At 35.3% G+C, this 16,363-nt stretch overlaps 1 protein-coding gene across 1 annotated transcript in view; it reads right to left on the reverse strand.

The window, feature by feature from the left end:
* Window positions 1-16,363, reverse strand: part of DYNC2H1 (dynein cytoplasmic 2 heavy chain 1) — a 429,393-nt gene that overhangs the window by 388,970 nt on the left and 24,060 nt on the right. The window contains exons 5-12 of the mRNA XM_069080147.1: window positions 12,924-13,068; window positions 12,394-12,626; window positions 7,620-7,754; window positions 7,381-7,494; window positions 7,149-7,260; window positions 6,719-6,843; window positions 5,417-5,592; window positions 2,622-2,817 (exon numbers count right to left, since the gene is read on the reverse strand). Coding sequence (XP_068936248.1) covers window positions 2,622-2,817; window positions 5,417-5,592; window positions 6,719-6,843; window positions 7,149-7,260; window positions 7,381-7,494; window positions 7,620-7,754; window positions 12,394-12,626; window positions 12,924-13,068 — 1,236 coding nt within the window. The remainder of the gene's footprint in view (window positions 1-2,621; window positions 2,818-5,416; window positions 5,593-6,718; window positions 6,844-7,148; window positions 7,261-7,380; window positions 7,495-7,619; window positions 7,755-12,393; window positions 12,627-12,923; window positions 13,069-16,363) is intronic.

A 16,363-nucleotide genomic window follows, 5' to 3' on the forward strand; every position in this document is an offset into this window, starting at 1 on the left:
ATAAATAAAGTGTTTCATATCTTGTCAGGAAAGGTGGAAGAATGTATCTAAGTAGGTCCTACTAATTTATAACATGTAATTATAAAATAAAAAATTTTCTTCTAAAATGGGCTAATTCTCAGCATAAGAAACTAGAAAAGAACAAAACAGATTATTGTCTATCTTACTGAGTTCAAGCTGCAAAAAATGAGGGAAGAAAATCAGTAAGCCTTACTCTTCCTCCATACCTCCCCTAAAGTCCAAGAGAAGATAAAGATATGCCATTTCATGACAAAAATAATCATTCCCTGTCCTTTCAGTGCTTAGGCCTCTATAAGGGTCTTTTTTGGGAGATAAAGCTATAGAGCTACATATTATTAGAAAAATAAATGTTCCTCAATACCCTAATACAATAACCCTTCACACCCTAGCATTATACACACACATACACATACACACACACACACACACACAGAGTATATATATAAAATTGTTTTCCCCATTGCTTTAATAGTTGCTATATCATGCAGGAGTTTTCAAAACAAGAACATTTTTTTTCCATTTTTCCCTCACAAATGTTGATAGTGATCTCCAAATGTAAAGAGGATAGGGTTAACTTTGACCTAGAAAGCAAATGAATATTTCCCTGCAAAAATGGAAGCACTCAAAGTAATTTTTCATTAACTTCAGATTTAAAGACTACCAAATTCACAGAAGACTTATCAATTAGAGAAACTTTGGTATAGGACATCTATACAGCACAGATATTAAATAAAGGCAAAAATTACACTTTTGTCAATACATCTCTAAAGGAGAGAAGTATGGTATAGTGAACAGATAACCAAAGCCCTAGGTTCAATTCCCACTTCTGATAATTTGCTGTGTGACTCTGGGAAAATTACTTCTGAGGGTCCTAAAACAACTCTCCAACCATATAATTGCAGAAAAATTGCAAAGCTGATTTAATAAATGGACAGTCTTCTGACAGAGTTCTTTATTCCAATAAAATCATATGCCATAACAAAATATCTCCAAACTTTCCTGATTTGAAAAAAAAACAACACAACTTTGTTTCAAGAAATTATGCAAGGAACATGTGATCGCTATGCAAAGATGAAGAAGATGAAGCATATCAAGTTGCCCAAATCACCAGGCCATTATATGTCTATAAAGGACAGATTCTAAGAACAAAGATCATTATTTAGAAATTTAACAAATAATCTACTATTTCATACTTCACTTAAGTGCTCTGACAACCAAACCATTTATTCCTAAATGGGAATGAGGAAATCAAAGCCCTGAATCTCATTCTCAATAAGCATGGGGACATCAAGGAACTAAAAAGGCACCAGAGTTTGAGCTATAAGATCTCTAAAGTCTTTTTGTAAATGTGGAATTCTATGAACTTACCCATCATTAAGACTTTAGTAATTTTAGGACACAAAATTTTAAATACTGGAAGAAAAGTCACCATAAACATAACAAAGTATTATGAAAAGTATGCAATATGCACATACCCAAAGGAAATCAAAGACAAAAAGAAAAGTCCCATAAGCAACAAAATATTCAGGGAAGTATTTTTAATTGTAGCAACGAATCACAAACAAAGTCAATGTCTGTTGATTGGGGAATGGCTTAACAAAATATTAAAGAATATAACTGTGCTGTTGGAAATTATAAATATAAAGAATTTAGAGAAACCTGAGAAGACCTTATGAAAACATAGTAAAGTAGGCAGAACCAAGAAAAAAACATATACACTGACCACAAAAATGGCCTTCTATATAAAAAAAAAAGCAATAAAGAAAATCTAGGGGTGGCTAAGTGGCGCAGTGAATAGAGCACAGACCCTAGAGTCAGAAGGACCTGAGTTCAAATCCAGCCTCAGACACTTAACACTTAGTAGCCATGTAACCTTGGGCAAGTCACTTAACCCTAATTGCCTTCCAAAAAGAAAAAAAAAAGAAAATCTAAACCCTTTATGATTATAATGACCAAGGTTGGTCCTTAGACAGGAGCTGAGAAAATACATTTCTCTCCCTTCCCTGTAGAAGTGGAAGACCAATGGATATAAAATATTGCATATAATGTGAGACAAGGTCCAAAGTCATTGTTAGTTAATTCTATTAAACTGGTTTTTTTTTCTCCATTTTTCATCATTGTTTCAGAAAGGTAAATCTCTGGGTGAGAATGAGAGAGAGAGATATTAAGAAATCACTGTGATGTAAAGATAAAATGCACTGCAATAATAAAAGTCTTAAAATTTAAATTTTAAAATAGGAAAAAAATAAAAAGAAAGCATGTAACAAAAACTAAACATATTACAACACTCCAAAGGAAGTTTGGGAAAGGAAGGGAAAGGAAGGGAAAGGAAGAAAAGATCAGTCTTAAACCTTATTAAGGTACCTATTCAACAAATATTTTGTGGAGACTAAGCAATACCACTGGAAGTTAATGACAGGACCCATACTAGGTAAATGAAATTTGTTTTTCCAACTTTAAAATGAGTAATGTCTCACCAAAGACTTACTGGTTCTGTTCAATATTAACCCGAAAAATACAAAGTCTAAAAATTCACAAGACTGAGATAAAATGTATATAGACAAATCATGCTAAATATATATTCTTTAAATATTTCTTACTTGTTTGAGAATAATTGCTTGCTTGCAGAATTTTTGTGCTATGTTTGCAACCTGCTGTATTTTAGCAGGAATAACAAAGCCAAGTGCAGAGAGCTGACGTACTTCTCTCAAAAGAATCACCAACCGATCTGAATAGTGTACTTTTAGAGCTCCATCATTAGGATCCAATTCCATAATTCGACTATTAGCCTCAATGCTAAAATTAAAAGATTAATATTTTAAGTTTTCACATTTTCAGTCTTCTATTTGACATATTCCAACAAACAATTATGATTTGAAAAACAAAGTGCAAGTTCTGAAATATTTCATTGACTTTACTTCAATTCTACAAATTCTTAAAATGTCATTTCATTAACCATTAATCTAGACTCTTAAAAGATCAATATCACATATTTCTAAAAAGAAAATTATCATTGTCTCTTCTCCTTTCTAAATACTAAGATTTCAATTTACTGGATGCCTTTTCCTTTAATTATTTTGATGACCAATTATCACTCCCCAAAACTTGTCCTTCTCTATCTCTATTGAGCATGCTACCATCCTTCCAGACATACAAGTTCACAATCTCAGTCTTCCTCAACTTCTCACTCTTCCATACCTCATATATTCAAACAGTTACCAAGTCTTATCTATTCACCTCCACATCTTTAGTATCTATCCCTTCCTTTTATTCACAAATACACTCCACCTTGCCTGGATTATTCATGACCCCTTGCCTGGATTACTGTAACAGTTTCCCTCTAGATCTCCCTGCTTCCAATCTCTCTCCACTGAAATCCATTCCCCATACAACTGAAAACATAATATTCCTCAAGCATAGCTGTGAATGTCACTATGCTATATAAAAAGTCCAAGGGCCACATATTATTCAGGATCAAATATAAGACCTTCACAACCTGATTCCAACCTATTTTTACAGATTTATTACACATTATTGCCCTTCACATACTGTAAGAATTTAGCCAAGATTACTTTCTTGCTATTCTTCACACAGTACACATTCCAGCACAGGTTGTCCATCCTTCATGTCTAGAATGCAGTCCTTCCACATCTTAGATTCTCTAGTTACCTTCAAAGATCAGTTTAAGCACCATCTCTTACAGGAGACCTTCCCCGATATACCCAACTACCAATGCATCACTAGAAAATTAGCTTATTTTTTTCTATTTTATATATACTTATATGTGTACATGTTGTGTACTGATAGAATGTAAACTCCTTGAAAGCAGGGTCTTTGCATATTTATCTTCAAATCCTCAGAACATAGCACAATGCCAAGCATATAGTAGGCACGCTCTAGACCCTTGAGCACTGCTATCTGACCTGTTGATGTGCCCTAAGGACCCCAGGCCTTGACAGCTATCCTGAAGCTGACCCCTCATGTATGAGTTATACCTCTCAATTAGAGTGTGAGATCCTTAAGATCTTGTTCTATTTGTATCATCAATGCTAAGTACAGTGTTTAGAAGACAGTAAGCACTTAATAAGTGCTTTTTCACTCATTCACTTAAAAAATACTTATTGATTATATTGGTTCATTAGGCCTATGAATTGGGTAGAGCCTTCAGCCATACCTCTCAAGTTCTCTGATCAATCCTCTATAAGCTTTTAGCCTGCATTCTGGTCAAAAAGTTGTCTTCCATATCTCAGTTATACTAATAAAGTCATGGCCATAATTATGAATCAAGTCTTCTATTTCCTCTCATTTCCTATTCTTAACATATATACAAGACGGCAAACTACTAAAAAAAATGCAAGGTGTATGTGTTTTTAGTTTATTTTGTTTTGGACCATACCTGTGATTTCATCATTGTGAAAAGGAAATAGTAATAGAGGTCATCACTTTATCTGCAATTCAGTCACAGAGGTAGACTTGGGCACTGAGAGGTTAAGTGATTTAACCAGGGTCATCCAGCCAGTATATGTCAGAACAGGGACTGGAAGCTAAGTCTTCCTGACTCTGAGGTCGGCTCTATTATGCAACATGGGTCTCTTATTTACTTAATACAATCAAAACACAGAGTAAATACATGCTTAAAAAATTCTTAAGATGATGATCCAAATCATTTTTTTCCACACTAAGGACAGATTGTTAATAAACAACAAAACTGTTGTTCTATAAAATTTGGATTCAGTCAAAAGGCCACACCTAAGGATCCAGAAGGCCATATGTGGCCTCAAGGCTGCAGGTTCCCTACCCCTGGTCTATACTCACAGGGAACTGGTTTCCCCTGAAACAAATGGCGCTGATCCTTTACCCTCACATTCTCAATCATGCCCTTGGATTTATTAAGTACCTATTACACACAGGGCATTGTGCTAAGCACTGAGGATACAAAGAAAGTAAAAACAAAAAAGTCCAGCTTTCTAAGAGCTTACGGTCCAATGGGAAAGCTCACATTCTCAAAGTTATTCATCTTCATTTGAGGAAAAGAAGAAGAGAGCTAGTGAATATATCACTATAGTAATTCTCCCAAGTTTCCATTTACTAAGAGGACACAGTTTTTAAACTTTTTTCTTTCTCTTCACTTAAGGTTGCTACCTTTGAACTGAGTTGGACAGTGATGCAGGTTAAATAACTATTATTCTACAGGTCTCCACAATCATTGCAAAAGAACCTAAAAAAAGCTCTCTCCTAATACCAGTCTTTCTATGGAAAAATGTACCATTCAGATAAAATCCCTGATTTCTGCAGGTAATAGCTTAAGTTTTTTTTTTTTTAATGAATCTAAGATTAATGGCATAAGAAGTTAATCTCCAAAATACTTTTTATAATTTCAAAAATTTATACTTACCATAAGCCTGATCTAGAATCTGATAAGCCTGACTGAATGTCCCTTGACCAGTCATCAAATTGTTCTTGTTCGTATAATTTAAATTGCTCTAAGAGATCATCAGCGCTTCGATGAAAAGACCGAAAACCTGACAAGTCAAATAAAAGAGCTTCTGCGATCTTGATTGTATCATCCACCTTAAAAGTCAAATTTAAAATAATTACAAAAATGAATTTGAATTCTAAGAAAATTCTAAACTATCATGTGCCTGATTCTCTGACCCATGAATCAAAGATTGGTTTCTCATACAAATATAAAATAAAGTTGCCTGAAGGACTGCATAAAAGTAAAAATCTCAGGCACTTCTTTGCTAGTAAGCTGTGTGCTAAAGTGTTAAAATTTCTTAATTTCAAAAACATGCCTCCTCACTAATTTCCATGGCCTGCCCCCAATATTAGTCTATCTCCCACTCTAACAGTACATTAAGCACTTTAGCCCCTCAGCATGTAAGCCTCTGGTAAAATCAAGGAAAATAACAGAAGGGGAGTTCTCTCCTCAATGACTTTCTTGCAAGACATTCAGCAGAGCTACAAGGCCAGAATCAGACTATTCATATATAACCCCAGAAAAGGAAAAAACCACAATAATTATACCTATGTAGCCTTAGAGCCCTTTGTTCTTAGTCATAATCTAAAACTTTCATCATCAATTAATATATACTGAATGTGAACCATATGCAACACAGTATACTGCATACTGACAGTCCTCAATGTTCTTAGATGAATCCGGAAGTAATCAGAGGATCTTTAAAAATGGCAAATTCTTGCTAGTGCCCTAAGTGAGTACCAATTACATTTCATCCTTCCATTATTAACTTTCAACCTAACATGAAAAATGTTGTTTGAATATGGAATAAATTTTGCCCTTACTGCTGAAAAGGATATTTAAGGAAAAAAGTTTGTTTTCAGTAAGTATAAAAAGATATCTACGTATAGTCATACAAGGGAAGCTAAAAGACACTGATTAAGGACAAATGGAACACAAGCAAGAGATTCTTTTACATTCATAATGCCCTTAAGCTACATGGTAAATTCTTTGAAATGAGGAAGCTTAATACAACTCTTTTTGCACATATCTCAAATTTCTGAATGCAAATGATCCCTCTTTTCAAACTCAGATAGAATTTTAAGAGGAAAAATAATCACTTATGTGGCTAAGCTACTTTTATTGCATTTTAACTGTAATATTTAACTACCTATTCTACATTCTTAAAATTATTAAAATTTTTCGTAAATATGCCTCAAAACATATTAAAAGTAATACCTTTAATTCCAGCTGACGGACCCAAACTATATTATTAACAACTTCTGAAAGATTTTTGCCTGATAATGGCCCAGTTACTTCACCAGGAGTGCCGTGACATCGATTATCAAAATCTGTTCGAAAATCTGAAAATAAAGCAATATAATGATTTCATAATTTACAATGATTCAAAATAGTGTTAGTCACAGACATTTAAATGTTAATATGTACTGCTCTTCCCAAATGCAACCAGTCAGGCAAAGAAGATAGAAATATATAAAAAGGGTATCGAATCCAGGCTCAGATACTTAGCACCACACCCAGAAATAATTGGCCTGTAACCTTGAGCAAGTTACTTAACACCAACTGCTTTTAAAAAAAAAAAGAAATATATAAAAATACTTGGAAAAGGAAACATTAACTACACAAAAATTATCTCTTAAGTTTTCACCTTTGACTGAGTCCATAAGCCTTGCCAATAAAGTTTCTCTTTCCAAAATCAATTCCTTGCTTATAGTTGGACGTTTTACCAGCTCTTTATATTTCAAAAATGCTTGGAGAAGCTAAAATTAAAAAAGAATTCATTTGATAAAACCTGCTTATTAAGTATCTAAATGACACAAATTAACATTTCTGAAAATAGTAAAAAAAAAAATCTTATAAGAAAAAAAAGGGAAACATACCTGTTGTGGGCTGTCTTGAATTTCTGAGATATAATTTTTCAATTTGCCTGCTATCTTTTGTTCTGCTGGTCCAATAATTTTCTCATATTGTGAGACTGCAGCTTTCCACAAAGGCTAAAACCAATAAATTAATTTGTTAGATTATAGTACATAACGATTCACCATAAAAAAAAGCAAACTTAAAAGTGTGTGTCTAACACACACATATATAGACATGAAAAAAAAATACTTGCACATACCTCTGTGTAGGGGTTATATTGTAAGGGATTCAGACCAGTAAAAGGTTCAAATACTCTAGTAAGGCATATAATTTTCTCTTCACTAGCAGGTAAAAAATAGATAAGTTTTTCATGAATTGTCCTAATTGCCAGGACCTGAAACAAAGCATACATCAAAAACACTTCAGTTTATTTACTTAAATGACTGTTTCAACCAGTAGCACAAATCTTCCATTATTCTCCTAGATATAGTCTATATTGTAGCCAAATCACTGTTTCTAGGAAAACTTCACGTTCTTTCCCACTGTCTAACATCTATAAATGATACACCCTCTACCTAAAATGCCCTCCTCCTCCTTTTTTTATCTATACAAATTCATTTATCTGTACAAAATACATTTTTCAGCAGTTCAAATACTATTTCTCCCATTTAGTTTTTCCTGGTACCACCAACCAAATAGTTCATTTATATTTTCATTACAAAGCACTTTTCTTATAACAATCCTATGAGGTTAGTAATATTATATTCATTTTCATACCAACACTGAGGATCCAAAAGTTAAGCTGGATAGACTCAGTAAATGGTGAAGAATGGATTCAAACCCAAACTTTTAATTCAATGCTTTTTCTAACCAGATGTGACTTGAATAATAAAAAGAAAATCTGGCTACCCTTGATGTTCAAATCACCAGGCCCACAAGAACTATATCCTAGGTTACTCAAATAACTGGCAGATGTAATTACTGGGCTACTTACTGTCCATAGTCACTGAAAGAGAGTAGAGAATGGCAGAGGTACCACAGAACTGGAGAAGAGCAAAAGTCATGCCAATTAAAAGAAAACTTAGAAAATGGAATTTGAAAACTATAGGCCAGTGACCTTGGTTTTGATTCCTGGAAAATTCTGGAATGTATTAATAGAAGCATGATTAGTGAACTCTAGAAAAGAAAGCCAAGGTGATCACAAAGAGTCTCACCATGGCTTCATCACCTGTCATACCAAACTAAGCTCATTTCCTTTTGTGTAAATCAGGGAAATGGCTATAAATACAATACTAATAATAATAATGATATTCAACATTCTAACGGACTAATGTGGGCATTTCAACCAAATCACAACATCGACATTTACCCAGTAGGGATGACTTTTGTACATATCCCATCGTTCATGTTCCCGGCAATCCTAGGAATTTCCTTGAGTTTTCTTCACATAAAAAGAATACCATGGAGCACAGAGAATACCCAAGACTCTTGTCACAATGTAATGGGAATGCAAATTTGGAAGATCTTCCCTGCCCCTAGGTTAAAGTGCACCTGGAGCCTGGGGTGGGAGGCTTGTTTTTCAGTGGATACTTTTGATTGGCCAGTGGGTCCAAAAGGTTGTTACATTCTCTGAGCCAGGAGAAGGCTATATAAGCCCTGATGTGTAGCTTTGTTTTGGGACTCACTTTGAGAAGTGTTCTGTGATTTGATCTGAATTATGGGAAGCCGTTGTTGAGAGTCCCCCGGCTTTGGAAAAACCCAGATGTGGAAACCCAGATGTTGACTGGGTATGGATGTAATGGTTGGACAGTTTGGAAATCTGTCTACTTGATCTGTTTCTGTCTTGATAATTCTGCCTGTATGCTTTGAAGTTCAGGGTGCTGACCTTTTTCCCCTGAACAAGGTAAACGATATATGTCTGACTGATTAAAGTAAGCTTGTTAACCCATTTTGAGTTGCTTTCCTTTAACAAAGCAGATCCAAGAACCTGTGGTAGCTGCAAACCCTGAGGACGTTTGGGGTGCTTGCTGCTACACACAACCAGCTTATTTTCTGTTTCAAGTATACAATTTCTTTTCTTTATTGACGACCTTGATATAACTTCTTATTTATTGTTAACAATATGCTGCTTTCTTAAAGGTCTTCCTCAAACAAGCTCTCTCTTTCACACATTTGTCAAAAGCATAAAAAACAACCTGGAATGGGCCATGACCAATACTATGCATATCAAAGATCCTCGATAAACCTAGTAAGGAGGTACCAGGAATATCTAGTGATTAGCTGAAAATCAGTCAAGTGATTTGTGGCATAAAAAAAGCAAAAAGGTACCATTCTAGGGGCACTCAGCTCTTCAGGACTTGCTCTTCACCCTTTCCTTTGGGTAAAGGCAAGAGGGGTTTTTTTTTGTTATTGTTAATGTTTGGTTTTTTTGTTTTCTCCTCTCTTGCTCCTCCAACCAGAAGCAATAATGGTGACTTACATCAGAAGCAAAGGGCCATAGGAGACCTACGCCCAGCCTGAGAGAGGAATCCAAGGGTATTCCTTTCAGAACCCTAACCTACTTGTGGAAGATGGGAGGAATCTGAATTACCTAGACAGCATGACCTTGGAACCTAACCTTCAAGAAGAAACAGATTTCCAGAGTAGAACCAGTTTAAGAGTAGCCACATGGGTAAATCCAACTGCAAGTTAGAGTCTCTCAAGACTGAGTAGTCTGAGAGCCCCAAGAACTATATTTCTTAAAGAGAAATCTTCTGATGCATCTTCAGAAAAGGGAAAAGACTATCCACTTGGTTGCCAGATCCTACAAGGGCAAAGCTCACCAAGAATTTCCTTAAGGAGCATAAGAGGGGATGCTTTTGCTGGTAGTAGATATGGATGAATATTCCCTATAAATGAGCAGCTAAGTGGCACAGTGAAAATAGAAAGTTGGGCCTGAAGTCAGGAAGACTCATTTTCCTAAGTTTAAATCTGGCCTCTGACCCTTACTAGTTATGTGACCTTGAGCAAGTCACTTAACCCTGTTCACCTCAGTTTTCTCATCTGTCAAAATGAACTGGAGAAGGAAATGACAAATCACTTCAGTATCTTTGCCAAGAAAACCCCAAATGGGGTCATGAAGAGTCAGACGTGACTCAAACAAGAACAACAGAGACATGGAACAATGCAGTCTCCAAAAAATTTGGCTGTGAAGTGGTATGGGATTATGGGAATAATAAAAATTGACATATAGTGCCTTTTAAAGGTTTACAGAGCACTTCACATACATTATCTCAATAAAGTCTGAAAACAACCCTGAGAGATAGGTGCTACAACTATTTATATCACCACTTTAAGGAAACTGAGGCTCAGAAGGGTTACTTGACTTTCTGCCCTCTATGGTATGGCTGAACTGGCCTTCTCTCTGTTCTTCACACACTACTTCATCTCCCATCTCTGTGATTTTGCACTGGTTTCCCCCAGGCCTGTCAGGCTAAGTACTCTTTTCTCACCTCTAATAGAATGCCTTACTTTCTTTAAACCTAGCTCAAACCCAACTTTTTACCTGAAGCCTTTCCTGATCCCCCTCCAACTGCTAGTGCCCTTCCTCCTAAACTACCTTGTAATTATTTTTTATTTATGCTGAATATACTTATATATGTATATGTCTCCCCCAAAAGAGTGTACGTTCCCTCAGAGCAGGGATTATATTATTTTTGTCAATGACTATAGACTAACTGATTCAGGTAACCATGATCACAAAGCCAGTAAGCTTTCGATGTGGAATTTGAACTCACATCTTTCCAACCTCAAGACGACCATACTATGTATCATTCCATGCTTCTCCTAAATTTTAACAAAACATTTCAAAAATATCTCATATTATTCTTGTGTAAAAAATGGAGATATTAGCTAGACAGAGTACAGTTAATGGTTCCAAATTGGTTGAATGGCTCTTCCAAAAGTGTATACCTTCCATTTGGAAGGAGGATGCCCATAAGAGTTCCCAATCAATTTATGCTTGACACTGGGATATTTAATATTTTTATCAAGGACAGGCATAAAGGTATTGATAGTATTTTCATTAAGTATATAGATAACATAAAGCTGGGAGAATAGCTAACCAGTTAAAATTTCAATCATAAACAACAAAAAAATTGTAATAGGTTAAAATACTGGGCCAAATCCATCAATTTTATTTTAACATGGATTAAAGATACTCTTATACTTGGATTCCACACCAACTTTACAAGTATAATATGGGAAAGGAATGGCAAGACAGCAGTTCACCTGAAAAAGATCTGAGCATTTTTATAGGCTGCAAGTCTACAGTATAAGGCAACCAAAAATGTAATGCAAGTTTAGCTGCATTCAGAGAAGTATAATTTACAGTATAATAATAAAAAAGTGAGGTTCTTACCCTGCTCAAAACTGACCTGACATATTTTGTTCAGTTCTGGATGCTACCCTTTAGGGATAGCCAGTAGGCCTAAAAAATGGAGGAGCATATAAGAGGAATAATGAGAAGGCAACTTTGGCTGGACCACAGAGTACAGGAAGGGCAGTAAGGTCCAATGAGACTGGAAAAATTGGTTGGAACCAAGTTGTATAGGGCTTTCAAAGCCAAAAAGAAGAGTTTATATTTTTATCCTAGAGGCAACAATTAGCCCTTGGAGCTTATTTTACAGAGGAATAACCTGATCAGATGTGCACTTAAAGGAAAACCGCTTTGGCAGCTAAATGGAAAATAACTGGAAAGCAAAGAGACTTGATGCTTGTTTCCCATATACAGATTTCAGGCAGCCCTGATAATTAAGGAATAATTTGAAGATTGTAGAAATTACTTTCATTTATACCTAAAATGCCCCCAATATGAATAAGGTAATTGAATCTATGTAGCATTTGAAATAATAGATGGGAAAAGTCACCCAGATCACTAAAAGCCTTCATAATAGTCAATGAAAAAACATGCATGCATCCATATCCCACACAGAAATTACTAAAAACTTTAATGATTCAGCTTCATTATCAATAAGGTTCACAGAAACTGATACCTCCTTAAGACGTTTGCCAAGTTTGTCAAGAGATTCAGGGAAATATTTCTCATTTTTCCAAGGATGAGGGACATAACGTTGCCACATTTGCCCAGTTAGATGATTACAAGCTACTACCCATTGTTCACAAATAGTAATCCCAGCTTTCAGGTTATCCTTCACAAGATGAAAAGGATCTTCCCAGATGTTCAGAGTTCCCAACTTTTTCTGAACAAACCTTCCAAAAGAACCACCTGAAAACAACATAAAACATATTATTCTTAAAAAGCATTCTAGTTTTCTTAACTATACCATAAGAAAATTTTAAATGGGACACTCTGATATCAGATATCAAAATCTACCTAAATTTAATTATCACTAAAACTTACTAAAATTTTTTATGTAGAAAGTAAAATTAACAGAATACATAAACGACTAAAATTTTAAACAACTCAAGTATAAGATTCATTTTAATCAAAATAATTTAGAGTAAAAACTTAGATTAAAATAGGTTTCTAGCAATAATTTAATTAATTCTTCTTCAACAGTACCTATTATATCTAAGAGATGCAGCATGCGAGCTTCCGGGTAATGCTCATGCTCTGTTTGTCTCCATACATCATCAACAGCATCTCGAGTAGTCTCCACTAAGTCTACAACTTCCAATAACGAAAGACTGTCCAAATTATAAAACTCCTAAAAAAAAAAAAGAACTTTTAAAAAAAGATCATAATTATTTATAGAATGTGATCAAAATCATGTAAGGAAGAACTGAAAGAGGAAGTCAATATTTTAGGCCCTCTACCTATTTAAGCCTAACTTCATTTCTTTTAATTACATGACCTAGGACTAACACTACTCAAGCACATTATACCTTATATATGATATATACCATGTTTCCCCGATAATAAGACACCGTCTTATTATTTTTTTGGAGAGAAAAACACCAGAGGGCTTATTTTCAGGGGAGGGCTTATTTTAATGAACATTGACAGCAATTTTAATAAACAGGTAAATGCAAACAAAAAATGTACCTTTATTCAATAAGCAAATCACTGGGGAAGAACAGGATGACACGCTCACTGCTGCAGCTCTGATTGGATGCAGCTCGGAGCGCGACGTGCATTTCACCCGGGGGGGGGGACGGTGCATACAGAGGGTACCGTAATATAGCGTGTAGCGCAGGGGATCACCTTCACTACAGTAGCAATCTCAATAGGGCTTATTTTCGGGGGAGGGCTTATTTTAGAGGAACCGTACACAGTAAGGGGAGGGCTTATTTTCGGGATAGGTCTTATTATCGGGGAAACACGGTATTATATATTACTATATTAATATATTGCTATTGTGCATATATGCATTATTTTTAAGGAAAAGGTTAAAGAAAATATTTCAAAAACTCAATATAAATCTACCCAAACAATAGATAATTTTTGTTCTTTAAAAATAAAGTAAGTACATGGTATAGTAGATAGAGCATTGGGACTGGACTCATGAAAATCTGAGTTCAAATCTATCCTCAGATACTTGCTATGTGATCCTGGGCAAATCACTTAACCTGTTTGCCTCAGTTTCCTAATCTGTAAAATGGGGATGGTAATCTACCTCCCAGGGTTGTTATGAGGATCACATGAGATAAAATTTGCTTAGCATAGTGTCTGACACATAGTAGGCACTACATAAATGCCAGTTATTATTATTACTATTAAAATTGCATCATCATACCTAAAAGAAAATTTCCATGACTCAAGTCAAAGATTTCTTCTAACATTAGAAGAAAAAAACCTGATGGCCCAATAAAGAGAGATTTGATCTTTCAATAAAGACTTCCAACATCACTCTATGTTGCACTATTTCCAACAACTCTAATAGTGGTAGGTACTCTAGAATACACCTTCAAACAACTGGCAAAAGACTGAGCCCTTTAAAATTAAGCAGACCTCATCTCAAGAAAAACACAGCCATGCAGACATTTTACTATCTGTAGTAAAAATTAATTCATCTACCAAGTTTGGTGTCAGAGCAACACAGTTCTCAGGTTCACCAAGAACTATATCATTTTTAGATGTCAATGGTCTGGGTTACTGGGAAAATGATGCCTAGCCTCCTGAGAATACACTGTATCCTGAGGTCTCCCTGCAGGTTTAAGCCGCCCAATGTCTTTAACCTGCTGTTGCTATTGCTGTTCAGTCATTTCAGTCATGTCTGACTCTTCACAACCCTGTCTGGGATTTTCTTGGCAAAGATACTGGAATGGTTTTACATCTCCTTCACCAGCTCAGTTTACAGATGAGGAAACTGAGGCAAGCAGGGTTGAGTGACTTGCCCGAGGTCACACAGCTAGTAAGTGTCTGAGGGACGATCTGAACTTGGGGAGATGCACTTCTTGACTTCAGGCCCAATGCTATACTCACTGTGCCACCTCCCTGCTCCAGCTTTAAAACTATCTAGCCTAAAATACAGACCTTTTTCTTCCACTTTTTATCTGTGACCTTATTAAAAACCCCCATGTGTGTGAATCCAAGTCAGTCACATCTATGCCTATTACCGGCCTTCCCTTCCATGCCCTCAACAGCCAAGCACTGACTTGATTCTATTTAAACAAGCCATAAATAAAGCAAAAATCTTGTTTTATCATTTTGAACAAAGTAATACAGAAGCCAGCACAAGAGTTGTTTATTAAATATCAAGACACAAAAGTTTAGTTCTCTTGCTTTGGAAATGCTTGTAAGATGATAAGTAGAATACAGCACAGATACTGTGGATATTCCTTCTTGACAAAGTACTATAGACAAAAAGAGTTTTTAAGATTTTTTTTTTGCCTTTGTAAAGTAACCTGATATGAGAAGTGTAATTTGAGTCACTTTCAACACTTTATAACTTTGAAATAAATGACAATGGTTTTAGTATGGAGTTAGAATAAGAAAACCTAAGATAAAGTCTTAACGGATATTCCTTAGCCAAAGGATTGAGGGCAAATTCCTTTAATCCTCCAAATCTTAGTTTCTTCGTTTTTAATTGCTACAAAATAGCAATCATACTACTTATACTATCTCTCTCATTCTATAAACCATAAAGATTTATATAAATGTTAATCATTATTCTCAGTCCCTTAGAAAAATTTGTATTAATCAATGTCAGAACAAGAGCTCAATTCTGAAAATGTTGCTAATTACCATCAAACATTATATGTTTATGCTATTATATTTTCCTATGGGAGAAAAATATTTTATGTCACCAGTAATTATAGTAGCTACATAATGATTGCTGGCATTTTCATAGTGTGTTAAGGTTTGTAAAATACTTTGTAAATAAATATTATCTCATTTTAGTCTGATAACAATTCTATAATGTAGATGCTATTATTATCCCCATTTCTGAAGCAGACAGAGGGTAAATTATTTGTCCCAGCTAACACAAGTACTGTGTCTAAGGACAAATTTGAATTCAGGATTCCTGACTCCAGGTCCAGATCTCTACCCACTGTGCCACCTACCTGTTTGCCTTCTCTTCTCTCTCTCTCTCCCTCCATCTCTTTCTGTCTTTTTTTTTTTTTAACTTTTTTTGAAGGGCAATTGGGGTTAAGTGACTTGCTCTGTCTTTCTTCTTTTTTTCTTTTTGCTTTTTTTGGAGGGCAATTGTGGTTAAGTGGCTTGCCCAAGGTCACACGGCTAGTTTTTATGTTAAGTGTCTGAGTCTCGATTTGAACTCAGGTCCTCCTGACTCCAGGGCCGGTGCTCTATTCACTGTACCACCTAGCCGCCCCTTCTCTCTGTCTTTCTCTTTCTCTCTCTCTCTCCTCTTTTCCCCCTACTCTATCTCCCCCCATCTGTCTTTGTGTGTGTACATACATTATAAAAATTTGTAATTTTATACAAACACACACATATATAAATATACACATACATATAACTGTAATGAAATTTCTAGTTTCCTTCAAAACTCAGTTCAAGTAACACCTTGTACATTAACTCTGTCCTGATGTCCAACA

This window comes from Petaurus breviceps, unplaced genomic scaffold (genome assembly GCF_028583685.1).
Source record: "Petaurus breviceps papuanus isolate PSGF00001 unplaced genomic scaffold, PetGlider_PUasm1.0 91133, whole genome shotgun sequence".
In the NCBI taxonomy this organism is placed as follows: Eukaryota; Metazoa; Chordata; class Mammalia; order Diprotodontia; family Petauridae; genus Petaurus; species Petaurus breviceps.